At 40.6% G+C, this 21,034-nt stretch overlaps 1 protein-coding gene across 1 annotated transcript in view; it reads left to right on the forward strand.

The window, feature by feature from the left end:
• Window positions 1-21,034, forward strand: part of GLRA3 (glycine receptor alpha 3) — a 279,839-nt gene that overhangs the window by 238,196 nt on the left and 20,609 nt on the right. Inside the window, exons 6-7 of the mRNA XM_068269115.1 lie at window positions 1,507-1,644; window positions 8,417-8,631. Coding sequence (XP_068125216.1) covers window positions 1,507-1,644; window positions 8,417-8,631 — 353 coding nt within the window. The remainder of the gene's footprint in view (window positions 1-1,506; window positions 1,645-8,416; window positions 8,632-21,034) is intronic.

Below are 21,034 nucleotides of genomic sequence, written 5' to 3' on the forward strand. Positions count from 1 at the left end.
ATGAAAGTAGGTCTCACCTCCTGGACTATGAGAGTCTAATTCTCAGGCTCCCAGTTACACACTACATGCACAATCTGTCAAAGGAAGTCATCTTAGAAGGTCCTTTCCACATCAAACCCATTGCTATAACATGTATCACCTACCTACCTACCTAAGGGTAACTACCCTTTTCAGTATGACACAGACAAACTTAAATATGTCTAAAAAATGAAAATTTTGAGAGAATAAAGCACTGAAAGAGTTATAAGTAAATTCAACCTTTAGAAATATAAAGATCAAAACTTTTGGATGCAAGTTGCCAGCAGTTTCTCAGAGATGGAGCCTCCTGCCAGTCTTCCCCCCTTCGCACTCTCCTTGTTTAGCATCACAATGAAACAGAGCTTGCAGTTACTCCAACTGCACTCACACTGCCCTGGACACACCCACCTTATCCACATAGCTCCCAACTGTCCCTCTTTTGGAGGGACAGTCCCTCTTTGGGAGCCCTGTCCCTCTGTCCCTCTTTCCTCCTCATTTGTCCCTCTTTCAGGACTTTGTCCCTCTTTCTATGTAAATTTATATATTTCTCTACTAAAACATAACGTGTTTGATTGACGCTAAACTTTATTCCCATCCTTTAAATTGATATATTTCTAATTTTAAAATGTAAATAGAAAGGACAATGAGCCAGGATAGAAAAGACCAGTGAGGTTTGAATTATAAAACAAAATATTTGTCTTATCACATCTTTATGGTATGCGTGACTAGGGGTGTGGCGGGGCGTGATCAGGGGTGTGGCAGGGGTGTGGCTTAAGTGTCCCTCTTTCTCATCTCAGAAAGTTGGGGGTATGTATCCAATAGGAAGCAGCCAGTAGATCTCCTGTCCTGTATAGTCCTCCTGGGTCAGTGGCAGAGGAGCCGCATGAATTTTATTTAAAGAACAGACTGAATGTGGCATCCTCCATATCTCTCTCACTACATCATTTCTTTAAACTATACTATGTTGTTTGCAAGTTATTTATGAAAGTAAGGGTAAAAGTTTTTGCAGAAATACCTGCATAATTAATGGTGCGTCTTAAATGATCACATTTGCTTCGGTGAAAGAGATTTTGACATAGCAGTTGTTTCTTGTCCGATTAATGTCTTTGAACTTCGGATGTTTCTTCTGGCAACAGTTGACATGCTTCAAATGATAATCAGTATTACCCACAGCTGTTTTCAATTGAATACACACCATACTATTGAATATCAAAGCATTTTCTATGAAGTCATGTATATAATTCTAGGGCAATGTCCAAAGAACCTGAAACTCTCTCGCTGATAATACTCTACCGCTACTAATAATTATAATAATATTATCATAGAGCATGCTTCTGTATTAATGCAATGATAAAGTAAAACTACTATACTGCTCAGAGGGCTTTCTGTTCAATGACGACCCTATAAATTATGCATTAGTAAATGCAATTTGCTTTCATGGAGTCATTCTTCTATACTCATCTGTCAGTAATATTTATGTGTTTCCAGTTGGATACACAATGAATGATCTAATTTTCGAATGGCAAGAAAATGCACCTGTGCAGATTGCAGATGGACTAACCCTTCCGCAGTTTGTGCTCAAAGAAGAAAAAGACTTACGCTACTGTACTAAACATTACAATACAGGTATGCAAGGACTGCAGGATTGTTTCATTACCTTACTTGACTTGTATTCTTTTACTTAACTGCTGCTTTTTATATAATGTATATATATATTATATATATATATATATATATATATATATATATATATATATATATATATATATATATGTATATATATATATATATATATATATATATATATATATATATTTATCATTTACCATCAAAAATTGTGTACATGGACAACATAGAAACATTTGTACAAGGTTGTTGAATTATTCCAGATTATTTACACCAAGGGCATACATACAGTATATAATCTGAGCTAGGTTACATAGTAAAAAAAACAACAATACAGTAAAACCTTGGTTTGCAAGTAACTTGGTTTAAGAGTGCTTTGCAAGACAAGTAAAATAATTACAAAATTTTGACTTGATAAGCAAGCAACATCTTGATATACAACTGAACATATACTCGTGACCCATCATCACAACTGAGCCGATGGTTCTCCTCCCTTTGACGCTGCAGGATTCTACTTTATATAAGTGTAGGGACTGTACAATGTCACATTTCTGTGAAATTCACAAAAGTAGGCAAAAACAACTGTCATCGGGTAAGTTCCTTGTTAAAGACACTCAAGAAAAGTTGGGGTGAGCCAATGATTCTGTTAGTTATAGAAAAGGTCTTCTTTTTACATTTTTGCTTAATGTAGTTCAGTACTTTGTATTAAATATTCCTCTATTCATGTTTTGGGATTGTGGAACAAATCATCTGAGTTTCCATTAATCATTATGGGGAAATCTGCTTTGATATAAGAGTGCTTTGGATAACAAGTATGTTTCCGGAACAAATTATTGCTTGCAAACCAAGGTTCCACTTTTAAGGGCAACAATTAAGTTAACTAAAATTCTAACTGCCACATACAGTATATTTCCAGTAATTACTAGCAAATAGCAATACAAAGGTTTTTTTCATCTTTTCATTTTTTTATGTGAAGAAAAAATGATATTTAACCACTTTGCATCCAGACCTTGTTTCCCCCTTATGGACCAGAGCAGTTTTGACATTTTAGCTATGTCCCTATTTAATCATCAATAACGTTATCCCTACTTATGACACCTAAATGAAATATATATTGTTTTTTCAAGACTAACTAGGCTTTCATTGTATGGCATTTTTTCCCTCGAACTATTTTGTTTTCTATGCATTTTAATAGGAAAGCGAGAAAAGAAAAAAAAACACTATTTCTGTTTTACCAATTCCATTTTAAAAATAAAAAGCGCTACTGTAGATAAAACACTATTTTTTTTAGCTATTTCTACTGTTTATCCCAAAACTTAAATTACGTTCCTGTCACCATGTATGGGGAAGATATTGGATTCTGAAATAATGCTACAGTGTGTATTTTTCACAATGAACTAAGAAAATAAAAGTATTTTTAATTGTAAAAATGAATCTTATTAGCTCAGGGAACAAATATTCCCTTTCACCAATTAGTGCTGCAGCAGATAGTGCCAGAGGTTTTGCACAGCAATCGTGCACAGCAGTGTTTCAGATACACAACTTATATCTACGTCCTCGTGGCTTAGATGAAGTCACAGAGGACGTATATATATACTGTAGTGGTGGAAAAAGTGGTTAAAGAGAACAGTTTTCACTGTGGGCAATACTATGGCAGACTGTGTCCAGCACATCCAGCATACAGAAACAATCTTCACTGGCTGTAATATTAACTGGAATCTGTTCAGAATGACAGAAAGCAGAGATAAGGCTTTAAATATGTGTAAATAACTCATCAGCACAGCTCTGTCTGTGTGTTCCAGTGTGTCTCTCTCTCACTGCCTCGCAGTCTAAAGTAAACAGTTTACAGCCAGGAACAACTCACTCTGAATGGAGGAGGGGAGAGCATCCAAGAACAGGAAAAAGTGCAGGTCCTTCTCTTCAGATCCTTCTCTGTAGCTAAAAAAAATCCCTTAGCTGTTCTAATATGATCTGTAAAAAAGCAATGTGTGTGGGAAGTGCAGAAGCATAAATCATTCTTCTGTGAATAGTGACAGAGAAGTGAAACCTATCTACATGGTATAGCTGTAGCCCCAAAGCTAACACAAACTGTTACAAACGCTTAAAAACAAAGCATTTTTATCACAGGCTGTGAACAGAAACTTCTGAAAAGCTTTCTATTGTTACTGGCTAAAAGCTCTATAGGTACAGTATGTGGAGTTTATAGAATGACGGTTTCTTTGATAGTTCCTCTTTAAATAATTGTCTGGATGATTTGACACACTCATTACAAATTTGTTGTAACAGTCCAAAGTTATGCATGGTTAACTAACGAATTAATTAACCTAAAATTAAAGAAAAGCGTTTGACAGTAGATATTATAATGTGGTCTGAAAACAAATCTATTTTATTACATATAAAGAAAACATCTATCCCTGGTATTATTCTGGAATTATTCTGATGTGCTCAGCGGTTCAACTGTTAGAGTAAAAATCATTGGTGATGGGGACACCTCTGTTTTGTACCATTCATTATTAAAAATGTCTGGAGAAGAGTCCAGAGTTAGAGACTTTCACTTAAGAATTAGAGTACAAAACTATAATTTAATTTCTTGAGCTATGAAACCATGGAGACCAAACTTAGAGAGAAACAGAATAATCTTAGGTAAGACCAATGAACTCTATTGAACGCCTTCTCTGCATCTAGTGAAAGATAGAGAAGGACTTCCAATTCTCTCTATCTAGTCTAGAAGGTTAATAAATCTCATGGAGCCTTCAAGGGCCTGTTTACCTCTTATAAAACCTACTGATTTATAAGTGAAGGTACTATCTACCGAGTCTAATCGCTAATGATTTTGTATCCATTTCAGAGTTTAGTAATGATACAGGTCTATATTCTGAGGTGATTTGTTTGTCTTTGTCTGGTTTTGGAGTAGTGAATATTGTGGCAATCGGAGGTTCTTCCAGGAATTACACATGTTTTACGACTTGGTTAAAAACTTGTGTCACGCGTGTGTGTGTGTGTGGGGGGGATTAATGTGAATAGATTTTATAATATTCATTCAAGAACCTATCAGGGCCAGGGCACTTGACCACTTGTAGAAATGTTATATTGCTATCAGTTTTGGATGTTGTGAATGTGTCATTTGGATACTGAATTCGCTAAAGGGTAGGGATTAGATTATGTGTGACCGTGTGTGTGTGTGTGTGTGTGTGTGTGTGTGTGTGTGTGTGTGTGTGTGTGTGTGTGTGTGTGTGTGTGTGTGTGTGTGTGTGTGTGTATATTCCAAAATAGTGTGATAGTGTGATGTACTGATTACTCTCTGAATGAGTATGCAGTTCAGATGCTCTGACTTTGATGTGTCAACGTTTGCCTAATTTTAATTGTGTGTCGTGAAAGGATAGTGTTATCTAAGGGGCTGTGGGCCCCGGTGCAAGTTTTACATTGGGCCCCCAAAGCACTCTATACATAACAATCGATATGGAGCACCAAAACCTGCCAAGGACAGCCACAGTGTCAGAGATATAAGGGGATGGGGAACAGTTTGTTTATGAGTACTACCATTTAAAGCATCTATAGAAGTGATTATTACTAGAGTTGGGCCGAACCTCCGATTTTAGGTTCGCGAACCGGGTTCGCAAACTTCCGCGGAAGGTTCGGTTCGCGTTAAAGTTCGCGAACCGCAATAGACTTCAATGGGGATGCGAACTTTGAAAAAAAAAAATTATGCTGGCCACAAAAGTGATGGAAAAGATGTTTCAAGGGGTCTAACACCTGGAGGGGGGCAGACGGAGTGGGATACACGCCAAAAGTCCCCGGGAAAAATCTGGATTTGACACAAAGCAGCGTTTTAAGGGCAGAAATCACATTGAATGCTAAATGACTGGCCTAAAGTGCTTTAAAACATCTTGCATGTGTATACATCAATCAGGTAGTGTAATTAAGGTACTGCTTCACACTGACACACCAAACTCACCGTGTAACGCACCGCAAACAGCTGTTTGTGTAGTGACGGCAGTGGCGGGTTCACTGAACAGGAATACAGTGGCGGGTTCACAGAACAGGTATGCAGTGGCAGGTTCACTGAACAGGTATACAGTGGCGGGTTCACTGAACACAACAGGTATGCAGTGGCGGGTTCACTGAACAGAACCGGTATACAGTAGCGGCTGCACTGAACAGAACAGGTATGCAGTGGCGGGTTCACTGAACACAACAGGTATGCAGTGGCGGGTTCACTGAACAGTACAGGTATGCAGTGGCGGGTTCACTGAACAGTACAGGTATACAGTGGCGGGTTCACTGCTTAGTACAGGTATACAGTGGCAGGTTCAAAGAACAGGTATGCAGTGGCAGGTTCACTGAACAGAACAGATATGCAGTGGCGGGTTCACTGAACAGGTATACAGTGGCGTGTTCACTGAACAGAACAGGTATACAGTGGCGGGTCCACTGAACAGAACAGGTATGCAGTGGCAGGTTCACAGAACAGGTATGCAGTGGCGGGTTCACAGAACAGGTATGCAGTGGCAGGTTCACTGAACACAACAGGTATGCAGTGGCGGGTTCACAGAACAGGTATGCAGTGGCAGGTTCACTGAACACAACAGGTATGCAGTGGCGGGTTCACTGAACAGGTATACAGTGGCGGGTCCACTGAACAGAACAGGTATGCAGTGGCAGGTTCACTGAACACAACAGGTATGCAGTGGTGGGTTCACAGAACAGGTATGCAGTGGTGGGTTCACAGAACAGGTATGCAGTGGCGGGTTCACAGAACAGGTATGCAGAGGCAGGTTCACTGAACAGGTATGCAGTGGTGGGTTCACTGAACAGGTATGCAGTGGTGGGTTCACTGAACAGGTATGCAGTGGTGGGTTCACAGTACAGGTATGCAGTGGTGGGTTCACAGAACAGGTATGCAGTGTTGGGTTCACTGAACAGGTATGCAGTGGTGGGTTCACAGTACAGGTATGCAGTGGTGGGTTCACAGAACAGGTATGCAGCCAGGAACAAGCTAAGCCTAACTAATCTTTCCCTATGGGAGACAGTCTGCAGCAGCTCACCCTACTCTCACTAATGCAGGCACACGAGTGACCGTAATGGCCGCCGCTGCCTGCCTTATATAAGGAGGGTGGGGCTCCAGGGGCTAGTGTAGCCTAATTGGCTACACTGGGCCTGCTGACTGTGATGTAGAGGGTCAAAGTTGACCCTCCATGTGCATTATGGGGCGAACCGAACTTCCGCAAAGGTTCGCCTGCGGGACGCGAACGCGAACCACGGAAGTTCGCATGGAACCGTTCGCAGGCGAACCGTTCGGCCCAACTCTAATTATTACCAGCACAGGACCAATAAAGAGCTAATACTGCAGCTGAGGGAGGGACCTACGGGGCCCCTCTGGCCCAAGGTCCCCCGATGCGGTTGAGACCTCTGCAACCCCTATTGCTATGCCACTGATAGAGCATAGTGTTTGCTTTATTGTTTGTATCACAAGATATAGTAGATCAATACAATTACTGCTTAATGAGTGCTTAGTAACCATAATTTCAGGTACACCAGGTAATTATTTCATTGGATTGGATGGCCTCCACTTTCATCTTCCTTTTAATTGTGTTTTATTAGGTGTGTGACTGAAACTGCTGAAAACAGGAGACCCAGGCAACTAGATTTATGAAAGTTTTTATTTTTAGAACCCCACTTTAAAGTCGATTGTTTAGAAAAGGTACACATTTCCTGTTTAACTGGAGGAAGAAACAGTTCTCCGGGGAACACAAGGAGTACATATATAGTACAATGCAGTTGTAAATGTCTATAGACTAATTCTACACATGAGACGTAAACCAAAGGGTTAGAGAAAACCTGATGGTGAATTAAATGATATTAACCCCCAAGTTATGTCAGTTATTGGAATTCATTTTTATAGATTACTTTCTCTTGCATGTCTTGTGATTTGAAAGTTCACTAGCTTGCCAAGCTATGTCAAGGTTGATGAGTTGTGTCTCCAAGCCATAACCGAAGCATTACATTGCCTCTGAAGTTGTTTTTATTGTTTATGAAACTCAGTCAAGCTTTGAGTGAATTGGCAGACCGATTCCTGAGAGATGAGGATGGATAAACGCAACCCTTAGTTAATATTAAAACTCTTAGTGGCTGACATCTATTGCAGATCAAACCAGCAGAAAAGAATTCAGTTACAACACATTCCATTTCAATGCCCAAACTATTGACACTTTATACGTTTATCTGTGAAGTGTAACTACAGGATGAAAAAAATGGTTAAGGGCTCTGCCTCTGACACAGAAGACCAGAGTTTGAATCGTGGCTCTTCCTGTTCAGTAAGCCAGCACCTATTCAGGAAAGAGACCTTGGGCAAGACTCCTTAACACTGCTACTGCCTACTGAGTGCACCCTAGTGTCTGCAACTCTGGTTCTTTGAGTCTGTCAGGAGAAAATGGCACACTCAAAATGTTCTTTGTCTTGTCTTGTAAACCCTTGGCATTAAGGCTCGACCTGAGACAAGATTTTTTGTGAATTTTTGAAAGAGAAAGCTAGAGAGAGAGAGGGGGGGGGGGGGTAGAAGTGAGAGAGAGGGAGAAATATAGAGAGATAGAAGGAGAAGAAGAATGAGCATATGTGTAAACAGTCTGTATTAGTGCAGTGAACAGAGGTTCACTCTTTGAGATAACTATTTGCAGTTGAAAGCTACTTTATTCTGAATGCTATTTAAAAAAAGAAGTGTTTCTTATGTTAATTGATTCCCCTTTTTGTCTCTCATTTTGTTATCTTCACCAAGGAAAGTTTACATGCATTGAAGTGCGATTCCACCTGGAAAGACAGATGGGGTATTATCTCATTCAGATGTACATTCCAAGTCTTCTGATTGTCATCTTATCGTGGGTGTCTTTTTGGATCAATATGGATGCTGCTCCAGCCAGAGTTGCCCTGGGTATCACTACTGTGCTTACTATGACCACACAAAGCTCTGGTTCCCGTGCCTCCCTTCCAAAGGTAAGGATGCCAATTCACATCACCCTGGAAAGACTGGCAATGTTACTTCCAACGGGTTTATTTTTGTCTATTTGAGATTTTGCCTCTGATAACACAATGTCAGATGACCTCATACCACTAAAGAAAAAAAATCAATCATTCATTGAACCAAAGAAAAGCACAAGGACAGCCTCAGCATTGTAGGTGAAGGGGAATAACTGACAACTCGCACTGTCTCTTTACTGTATCTACAATGAAAGAAGACAGCTAGTGGACTTTTGTTCCTCTTGTCATTGTTTCATTATTTGAAGGGGCCTCCGGCAATGATGGGTACACTGATGTCAAGAGGCAGTGAGAGAATTCATTGCTAGCATCTTTTTCCATACAGAACCACATGTCAAGCGATATATTTCTATGGTATAAGCAGAAATTATGAAGTCTGTACTTAATGGAAGTGATTTACTGAAGCAGACCTGAATTCAGAACGTCCTCTCTGCTCTAAATGATACACAACAGCATAATAACCTTTACACAAAAAGCACTTCTTTGCTACAGCTGATACAAATCCTAAAATAAATTTGCAGTGTGTCTACTTCCTGATTAATGGAAGCAGACATATTGTTAACATCCTGTGCTTTCAAATGATTTTATCTGCCATCTCTGCCATGGCAGTCATGTGACACAGGGGAGAGATCAAATTACAACTTGTGATTATACACAGATGAGGGGGAATTAAACAGGCCAAAACTCTCTAAATACATAAAGGGTAAATTTCTCTGTTTTCCTTCTGTCCTGTGCAATAGTTCAGGTCCATTTTAAGAGCATTGAAACTTCACTGTAATCTGTTAGAGGGTACCTGAGGTGAGATGGATATAGAGGCTGACATGTTTATTTCCTTTTAAATAATTCACATTGCCTGGCTGTCTTGCTGATCCTCTGCCTTTAATACTTTAAGCCATAGACCCTGAACAAGCATGCAGCAGATCAGATGCCGATAAATAATCTGTCCAGATTAGCTGCATGCTTGTTTCAGATGTGTGATTTAGACCCTACTGATCAGAAAGATCACCAGGACTGCCAGGTAACTGTAAAAGGAAATAAATATGGCACCGTCCACAGACCTCACACCTTGGGTTCCTTTTAAAGCACCCAGTCAAATACACAATATTTAAACAAAAAATTCTCTACATGGAAGGTTTGAAATTTACTGAACAAAAGATACCCATAAGGCTGTTGTGTGAACAGTCCTCAAAATCGTTGGTCGTAACTTTAAAAAAGGAGGAACCCATGGGTGCAGCATAAAATTCCTCCCCCCCCCCCCCAAAAAAAAACAATGGGGTTAGACTGTGTAAGTTACTGGAGGTGCCCAATCAGTAATGAGTATTCTATGAGATATTGTATTGTGAAAATAGGAAGAGAAGCGTGAAATTACCTCCTCAATGATTCACTGTTATCGATTTCAGATTCGTATTCAAAAAGTATTGCACATATAAGACAATGTATTTCACAGCCTGAAAGCTTCTTCCTCAGATCAATATAAGAGCCTTTAATAGTAGTATCTCAGAAGCTTTGAGCTCCAGAGATGCCACTATCAAAGGCACATATCTTGACCAGAGGAGGCAGCTTTCAGGAGGTAAGTTCACACTTATCGTCTTTTTTTCACTATACAATATCACATAGAGTACTCATTACTGATTGGGCATTTTCTGTAGCTTACAGTTTTTAATGCAATAATAGCTTGAGTTATAAATTCCATTCCATATTTTAAATGATTAAATTTCTATTTCATATTTTATATTGATATCTGTGTGTGGGTACTTACTTATTTTCTGTCTTTAAAGAGAACCCGAGGTCGGGTTCTAAGAATGATATCCGCACACAGAGGCTGGGTCTGCCTATGCAGCCCAGCCTCTGTTGCTATGTAGTGTCCCCCTGCCCCCCCCCCCCCTGCACTCTGCTATGCCCCCATAAATCAGAGCCGCGCTGTCAACACGCACCGTGTCGCAGCGGGCTGTGTTTACCTATGTAGTGTCACTCTCGCTACTCCCCCGCCTCCTGCATAGCTCCGGTCCCAGCCTTCTTCCCTTCCCTCCAATCAGCGGTGAGGGAAGGGACGCGGGCGGGGACCGGAGCTATGCAGGAGGTGGGGGGAGCAGCGAGAGTGACACTACATAGGTAAATTCAGCCCGCTGCGTTTCGACAGCGCGGCTGTGATTTATGGGGGCATAGCAGAGCGCAGGGGGGCCTGGGGGGACACTACATAGCAACAGAGGCTGGGCTGTATGGGCAGACCCAGCCTCTGTGTGGGGAAATCATTCTTAGAACCCCTCCTCGGGTTCTCTTTAAGTATCACCATCATGTTACATGCACTGTACAAAGGAAATCATCCAAATCTTTCACTGCCTCTGAACTTGTTCACAATCTAATGTCCCTAGACACACACAGTAGGGCCAATTTAGTCAGACCCCAGTTAATTACAATATATACATTGGCGTTACTCCGTATGATCTCTTGCAGAATCTGAAACTTTTAGATGAGATATAAGCCTTGTGAATAATAGATGAGCAGGTATGCTGAGAGAGCAGGAGCCTGTGTGCTCACTGCACATAACTGAGCTAGAAAATTGAGAATAGATTTATCTAAGACCTTTATTCCCCAGACCCTCTTTGTATAGTTCTTCTAATTTATACTTTATTGCACATGGGTAACGGGCAGTATATCTGTGTAGCATAAGAAATATTGATTTCTTCTAAAGAGAAACAATCAAAGTGTTTTTCATTCTTCAAATCAATTCAACATTAAGCGCAATAGCAGACAGTTTACTCTACTTTGTGTTTATTTTTGTGTTTTATTATTTCATATCTGTGAAGAGTTTCATGGGTTGTTTCATTTGGAATATAGGGAGTTAGGGGGTTTACTTGCAAAGCTCCAGTAAATTCTGTTTCACTTTTGTTTCGCTTTTGGCTATATCCTCTGCTGTTAAAATTGGAAAACCACTCTTGAAAGTGTGTCCTTAAATGCCTAGATCTAAAATGAGCATCTACTTTTTTTTTAGTTTTAGTGATTAAGTTTGTTGCCCTCCACTTCCTGTTTGGTCAACAGTTTACTGTCACTTTAAACGTTAGTATTAAAACAAACACTGCGCCACAATCTGTATATTGCACAAATATCTACTGTCCAACAAATACTGGGATCGCTGCAGAAAGTCCAATTTGGAATAAAACACTGTATAGAAGACTGCTGCGCTCTCCAGACCTGTAATAACACATAAACTCCACATAGGGTAATATTGTATGGACAATGCAATTCCTCCACACCACCAGTGACTTGTGCTCCCCAGATGAAAAAAACTTCAGTACTCCCGCATCCCCTTTCTCTAGATGCTCACCAGATATAGACCACCCCAGCTGTCAGGTGGATCTTAGGCAGCAATTAGTAAACAGCTCTCTTAACTCTGTAGGGGGAATAAAAGGAACTCCACATAGGGTAATACAGTTCAGGTAACAGAACAACTTATACAGCACTCTCATAAAACTCCACAGTGTCACCAGGTGAATGTGTCACTCCACACTGCAAGCCACACTCCTCACCAGATGCAGCCCACCTCTAGATTCAGGTGGAAAATACGTTTGATTTGTTTCCAATCAAGCCACGAATGATGCCTCTTTAAAGGTAATTCTTTTAATCCAGAATAAAAATCTCCATAAAAAGATAAAAAACAATAGAAAGCCACATAGCGTAATATTGTCATAAAAGATAGCCTCTGTGCGCTCAATGCATCTCACTTACGCGTCCAGAGTTTAGATCAGCGTGTCACAAAGTAAGCATGCCAATGCCCATCCGCGGTCCGGTGTGCTGCTTAGGTACCCGTGCTCTCAGCTGTCCGCGATGTCCCGCTCCGCTCCTTCCCCGGATCAAGGGTTTTCCGCCGTGCACCAGAGTGTAGACCGGCCGGTCCGCTTCCTAGTGTGCAATCGACGTCAGACGTAGCTCCGCCCTACGCACATTTCGTCCTCACGCCAGACTCATCAGGGGCTCCGCCTCCTGACGTCTGACGCCTTCCTAACATAGTGCATCCTCGTTGGTGATTGGTGGATCACCCGTATTAGCGAGATGGGCATTGTTAACAATTTCTGCACAATATACCATATGCAGTGCCACATTAAAAACAAAATATATGTATTATCCAAAACTTCATATTATAAACGTGCAAAAAATGGTGACATTAATCCTATCCTTACATTACTCAATATTGTGCCCTCTTGTAATTATAAAGGATATAAAGTACACTTGTTCCTAATGAATATACTGTGATACTACCATCTAGTGGTCTATTCAAATTATGCAAGTGCTATTTGCTGATTAAATGATGGAAATCTAATGTTTCTTTTAAGCCCATGCTCACCCTGATTCCTAGTGCTCACCAACCCTGTCAATAACCTACTAAAACATGGTGGCAGGGACCAACAGTTGCTTGTAAACTAATCAATGTAATTAATCATTGGAGATATGACAATTTAGATAAAATTCTATGTTCATTCCTTCTGGAGTCAAGGTTTTAAGATTAAAAATCCATTTTCCCTCAGCTTTGGATATTTCTTTTGTGAGGTTTGATCCTCTCCATTTTTTAATATATTTCTCTAAGGCCATGAACTTTAGTCCAGCAGGATCCCTATTGTGCTGTATCCTGAAATGGTTTGAAACACTATGACTCTCCAGGCCCTTCTTGATATTGTTGACGTGTTCTCTAATACGCTTAAACAATTCTCTAGTTGTGCGTCCTATATATTCCAGTCCACATGGACACCAAAGAATGTATACTACCCCTTTTGTCCTGCAGGTAATGCACTGCTTGATCTTAAAAGTCCTTCCAGTGTTTCTAGATATAATCTGGTTACCCCGCAATCCTTGTGCCTGTCTACAACCCAGACAGTTTCTACATGGGAAGAATCCCGTTTGTCCCAGCATGTCACCTCCTCCTATGTTGGGGGCTCTATGCAACTTGATACCAGAGTGGACTTAATTGTTGGAGCCCTTCTATAAATGAATTGAGGTTTGGTGGGCAAAACCTTTTTGAGAACTCCATCAGCCCTAATGATGTTCCAGTTCTTAGTAATTAATTTGTCTAAATCTTTGTGTTGCTGATTGAAGTCAAAGATAATGGAGTACTCTTTACTATCTTTAGTCCCTCCTGCCTTATTTAACAGGAGGTCCTGTCTGGACAGTTTGCCCACCTGTAATCTCTCTGTTCTTAGGATTTGTTCGTCAAGAGAAGGGTTATGACGAACAAATCCTAAGAACAAAGAGATTACAGGTGGGCAAACTGTCCAGACAAGACCTTCCACTGGAAGGACTTTTAAGATCAAGCAGTGCATTACCTGCAGGACAAAAGGGGTAGTATACATTCTTTGGTGTCCATGTGGACTGGAATATATAGGACGCACAACCAGAGAATTGTTTAAGCGTATTAGAGAACACGTCAACAATATCAAGAAGGGCCTGGAGAGTCATAGTGTTTCAAACCATTTCAGGATACAGCACAATAGGGATCCTGCTGGACTAAAGTTCATGGCCTTAGAGAAATATATTAAAAAATGGAGAGGATCAAACCTCACAAAAGAAATATCCAAAGCTGAGGGAAAATAGATTTTTAATCTTAAAACCTTGACTCCAGAAGGAATGAACATAGAATTTGATCTAAATTGTCATATCTCCAATGATTAATTACATCGATTAGTTTACAAGCAACTGTTGGTCCCTGCCGCCATGTTTTAGTAGGTTATTGACAGGGTTGGTGAGCACTAGGAATCAGGGTGAGCATGGGCTTAAAAGAAACATTAGATTTCCATCATTTAATCAGCAAATAGCACTTGCATAATTTGAATAGACCACTAGATGGTAGTATCACAGTATATTCATTAGGAACAAGTGTACTTTATATCTTTTATAATTACAAGAGGGCACAATATTGAGTAATGGAAGGATAGGATTAATGTCACCATTTTTTGCATGTTTATAATATGAAGTTTTGGATAATACATATATTTTGTTTTTAATATGGCACTGCATATGGTATATTGAGCAGAAATTGTTAACAATGCCCATCTCGCTAATACGGGTGATCCACCAATCACCAACGAGGATGCACTATGTTAGGAAGGCGTCAGACGTCAGGAGGCAGAGCCCCTGATGAGTCTCGCGTGAGGACGAAACGCGCGTAGGGCGGAGCTACGTCTGACATCGATTGCACACTAGGAAGCGGACCGGCCGGTCTACACTCTGGTGCACGGCGGAAAACCCTTGATCCGGGGAAGGAGCGGAGCGGGACATCGCGGACAGCTGAGAGCACGGGTACCTAAGCAGCACACCGGACCGCGGATGGGCATTGGCATGCTTACTTTGTGACACGCTGATCTAAACTCTGGACGCGTAAGTGAGATGCATTGAGCGCACAGAGGCTATCTTTTATGACAATATTACGCTATGTGGCTTTCTATTGTTTTTTATCTTTTTATGGAGATTTTTATTCTGGATTAAAAGAATTACCTTTAAAGAGGCATCATTCGTGGCTTGATTGGAAACAAATCAAACGTATTTTCCACCTGAATCTAGAGGTGGGCTGCATCTGGTGAGGAGTGTGGCTTGCAGTGTGGAGTGACACATTCACCTGGTGACACTGTGGAGTTTTATGAGAGTGCTGTATAAGTTGTTCTGTTACCTGAACTGTATTACCCTATGTGGAGTTCCTTTTATTCCCCCTACAGAGTTAAGAGAGCTGTTTACTAATTGCTGCCTAAGATCCACCTGACAGCTGGGGTGGTCTATATCTGGTGAGCATCTAGAGAAAGGGGATGCGGGAGTACTGAAGTTTTTTTCATCTGGGGAGCACAAGTCACTGGTGGTGTGGAGGAATTGCATTGTCCATACAATATTACCCTATGTGGAGTTTATGTGTTATTACAGGTCTGGAGAGCGCAGCAGTCTTCTATACAGTGTTTAAAACGTTAGTATACTAATTACAGATTAAAAAAAAAAACATTGTAAAGAAGTAATTCTTGCAAAAAAATTCCTTCAGCAGTATTTATATATGTAGCAACAAAGTTGATTTGTAGCAATGGAGTTGATTTGTAGGTGTCATAGCCATTATCTGGCATAACAGAAACACTAGGTTACTGACCAAGCTGGGAGAGGGGAGGAGGTGCAACAATGCAAATGGAGGGTTAAGTGAAGATATCCATCTATCTTCTTTACTCTCTCTCTACAAAAATGTTGTTAACGCTCTCCAATTCACCTCAGACACGTGGCAGTCTTCCCATGCAAATTAATTGTCTTTGGCTACTGATGTTGCTCTACAGATACCAGAACAAGCCTTCAGAATTTTTACTGCATTGGCTCCAGTGGGATTCATATTTGATGCCATCATCCAAAGTTGGAATATTTTGATCTGTTTGACAGAACATCCCTCAGACTGAGCTAAGGCATGAGCAACTGAGCAACACTGAACCCTATGACACTGTCACGATGTCTCCTTTAGCATATTTTGTCGGTTGCTGTGGGACTGCAACCAGGCAGTTATCTGCTTGCATTCAGTTGCACATTCGTAATAAGTCCCATTGTCATTTACAGTCACTCTGCAGTTCAGAGCAGTTCAGGATGCTGTCATAACTCTTCCCTTTGCTTGCTGCAGTTGAACTGCAGCCAGATATCCCTGGATTTCCTACATGCATGTCGTTGCATAGTATTGCATGTATTTATGAGAGTCTTTCAGCTGACAGCTTGTGATCAAGCTGGCTCAGGATTGCATAATTACCATTCAGCTGTGTGGGAATTTGCATGCCTGCATACATTGGCTGATTGCCGACATATGTCTGCCTCCCATTTCAGACCCCGCCCAACATAACGTTCAGCTCTCTGAGTTGTCGTTGGGTCTATGCTGTGAAAGTTGTTATTGTAAAAATGTATAATGCCTTGCTCTGTATTTTCATGTCTGCTGGACGTTTGCTGACCTGCGGGGGTCAGTAAAGTCCTCCTGATCCTGATAGTTCATATTCTGCCAGCACCACGTTGGTGACTGGTAGTATTCCTTCTAGCCTTGTTCTTGCCTTGTTCTTGAGGACGAACTATAGCAGCGGTTGCCATTAGTTTCGCTCCTACCTGTTAGTCTTGTCTATCTCAGTGTGAATGTTGCCATCGCTGAAACAGCAACTAGATTGGCTGAGCATTACGTCTGTCTGTCTGTTGTCTGTCTTGTTAATTGTCATTACTTGTGCTTTAGCTAGTGAGTTATTTGAGAGCTACATTTCATATATTGTGCATCAGCACGATATATATGTACTCTAGTCAGTCAGGATTGTATTATTTGTAATATTGTATATTGTATTGTGTACCGACCTTTGCCTGCCTCTCAACTACGAATCTGCCTAATCCTTACAATACGACTGACATCTGAATTAACGTGTATGACCCAAGTCTGTTACTGACTACGTCTGTTGTGTATTGTATCACTTAGCATCTAGCCTGATAGGCGGCCCAGAGCTGCAGTTGCTCTGGGCAATCTTGCTCCCTTATTCATTACTCCTGTGTCCATCTGTGGAGCCTCTTCCATTATCCAGCTACTTAGCCTTGTTGCGCTGGGTGGTCAGAAAGTATGACCCCCCCCCAGCATTACAGACACACATCTCATTTTGATCAGTCAATTTTTCCACTTGCATGTAGAAGGAGTTCCAATAGATTTTGAGTACTTTGCACGGATTGTGTAGTTAAGATCTCATACTACATGAGGGAATAAAATTGGCCAATAAATATTGGAAGTGTGTTTGCACGTTTACCAATCGTATCGAAATGGAATTACATGCAGCAATACAATATAGGTTCACTTTTTCTACTGCTAAAACTAGCTCATGGCCCATAAGTTTTTCATATCTTCTTAAGAGATTGGCTTTTTATGCTTGTACATTTTAGTTAGGGCATAGCATTGTCATGTTTTCTGTTTATTTCACTGTTACAATGACCTGGTCCTTTTTACCTCTAGTATCTTTGCTCTGCAAATACTTTCAGGTTACCTTGACAACTTTGGACTTAATGTGGTAATTGATATCTACTTGTAACAGATCTTTAATATGATATTAATTAGCTGAAATGACGACTTCACTGTAGACATTGTTATGAGTAAAGAGCACAGGTGGGAGGAAAAGGAACAAAATGTTTTCTCTTTCATGCCCCGTTGAATTATACAGTCTAGCGTAGACCACAGAAAGGCACAATGACATAAAATGCAAGTAAGATAACAAACTAATTATTTCAGAAAAAAGACTCAATATAAAGAAACATCTGGTCTTTCAGCCAATTTTTTTTCCACTGAACATTTCCCAGGCTCTCTTGAAATCACTTATGAATATGTGAATATTAAAATAAGAGTGTTCATTTAATTGGAAACACAAATGATATACCATACAGACAGTGTGTCACAATTTGCAACACTGGAAAATTAGAGTCAACATATTTACTGCTATAATTTTTTTTTATTTAAAAAAAAAAAAAAAAAACTTAAATTTGAGCTCACCAATAAAGTGATGATACAATTCTGTTCACTTTTGGCTATATCCTGTGCTGTTAAAACTGGACAACCACACTTGAAAGTAAGTCCTTAAATGCCTAGATATAAAATGAGCATTTACATTTTTTAAATAGAGACAAAAATGCTCTCCAGGTTACTGTAACAGACATGCAAGGAAGGAAGAAAGTGAGCCAGAGGCATCGCCACATTAACCACCACCCCTAAACTGCCAGTCCACACAAGCATGGCCACCCTCTACACTCACCCCCCCCCCCCCCCCTCCATACACACGAACACTGCTTTTGAACTGCCAGTCCCCTACGTATAATGGTGCTGCTCTTGCAATACTGCCATGCCATACTGCCATACTCCAAACTACAATGTTGCATCCTATATTGATAGTATAGTGATGATTAACACTAAGTATGTTTAACCACTTAACCCCCAAGGGGTTTTTACCCTAATGAATTTTCACCTGTCAGTGCTCCTGTCTTTTATTTGCCAAAAACTTTATTACTACTTATTAATACTTATCACAGCAAAATTATCTATACCTTGTTTTTTCACCACCTTTCTTTGGGCAATGGATTTCGCTAAGAATTATTTTATTCTAAATAAATTTTAACGAGAATAATAAGAAAAAAATGGAAAAAAAATTCATAATTTCTCAGTTTTCATCCACTATATTTTTAAAATGAAAGATGCTACCATAATTAAAACCCATAGATTTTATTTGCCCATTTGTCCCGGTTATTACACCATTTAAAATATGCCCCTATCATAATGTATGGCGACAATATATTATTGGAAATATAGGTGTACATTTTCTTTTTGTGTGTGTTCAGGCCATAATTACAAGCCCTTATGTGGTAAAATAACAGGAATATAATCACATAAAATGCATATCAAAAAAGCTGAGTCCCTAAGACTTTTTTTTGAAAGTGTTTGGGGGGGGGGGGTTCTTTTGAAAGTGGAACGGATTAATTTTATTATTCTATTAATTTTTAATTGTAAATGTAAGTGTGTGTGTGTAATCTTACTTTTTGCCCACTAGATGGAGCTGCAAACACTATCCTGTTTTACATTCAACCATCCTCTTACTACTTCCTGTATTATGAAAGGACATGGCTCCTGATCGGGGTCATATTCCTTCATTCCAGGCATTGCGATCGACTGGGTAGAGGAATGTTTGTTTCCCTTCCCCAACTCCGGATCTCCATGTCCTGATGGTACAAGTGGCTGGGGGTGCACGCCTTCACAGCGGCCGGGGGCGAGCGACACATTAAACAGTCCTGGAACCATTAAGAGGCTCTAACAGGACGTTTTAATGCGGCAGCTTCTCTAGAACTGGTTAATATAGTAGCATTTCAAAGAAAAATAGAGTATATTTACTTTGTACAGCGCCACAGAATATGTTAGTGCTTTATAAATTAATAATAATATAGCTTCAACAGGATATCTTGTTGCATTCTGAAAGTCTAATGTGTGATAGAGTTGTCGGTGCAGTTCTTTTGAATATTCGTTAATAACATAGTTACATAATTATTTGGGTTGAAAAAAGACATACGTCTTCAACCCGAAATACGTTCAACCCAAAATAAGGTATAGCTTATTTACAGTGACTTTTCTGGTTGCTGTGTTCTTTAAACTAATATTTTGACTTAGTTGCAAATTCACAATACTGCATCTCACTGATCATTTAGTATAAAGTACCAGTGGCGCACGGAAGGGGGGGTTCCGGGTGTCTGAAACACCCCCCCTGCACCGAGACCGGAAGTGGGGCTGCCGTTTGTGTGTGCGGTGGATAGTCCCATCTGACTGGCAGCACGAGTGGGGGCACCCGAGGCCTCACGCTGCAGGGGGCCTCGCTTGCTGCTGGCGGCGGGGAGCGGGCGTACGGGCACTAGCGCTGCGGGGAGAAGACTTTCCACTTACCTTCCTCGATCCTGCCAGCTTCTATCTACATCCTGTCCCGGCCGGCGTCTGTCGTTATGGTAACAGCGCCCCCTGTGATGACGTAACCGCATGTCATCACAAGGGGAGCTCTTACCGATGCGACGCTCGCCGGGAGAGGATGAAGATAGAAGCTGCGTGCAGGATGAAGACAGGTAAGTGGAAACTCCTCTCTTCCCGCTCCCCCCGCCTAACCTAACTAATGTATACTGGGCATATACCTATATAATTTATACTGGGGGACATATACTTATCTAATCTGTACTGGGGGCATAAACCTATCTAACTTATACTGGGGGCATATACCTATCTAATCTATACTGGGGGACATTTACCTATCTAATCTATACTGGGGGACATTTACCTATCTAATCTATACTGGGCATATACCTATCTAATCTATACTGGAGGCATATACCTACCTAACCTATACTGGGGGCATATACCTATCTAATCTATACTTGGGGCATATACCTGTCTAATCTATACTGGGCATATACCGATCTAATCTATACTGGGGGACATTTACCTATCTAATCTATACTGGGCATATACCTATCTAATCTATACTGGGCATTTACCTATCTAATCTATACTGGGGGACATTTACCTATCTAATCTATACTGGGCATATACCTATCTAATCTATACTGGGCATATACCTATCTAATCTATACTGGGGGCATATACCTGTCTAATCTATACTGCGGACATATACCTATCTAATCTATACTGGGGGCATATACCTATCTAATCTATACTGGGCATATACCTATCTAATCTATACTGGGGGGCATATACCTATCTAATCTATACTGGGGGGCATATACCAATCTAATCTATACTGGGGGCATATACCTATAGCCTATACTGAGGGCATATACCTATCTAACCTATACTGGGGGCATATACCTA

The sequence above is a fragment of the Hyperolius riggenbachi genome, chromosome 1, assembly GCF_040937935.1.
Source record: "Hyperolius riggenbachi isolate aHypRig1 chromosome 1, aHypRig1.pri, whole genome shotgun sequence".
Lineage (NCBI taxonomy): Eukaryota > Metazoa > Chordata > Amphibia > Anura > Hyperoliidae > Hyperolius > Hyperolius riggenbachi.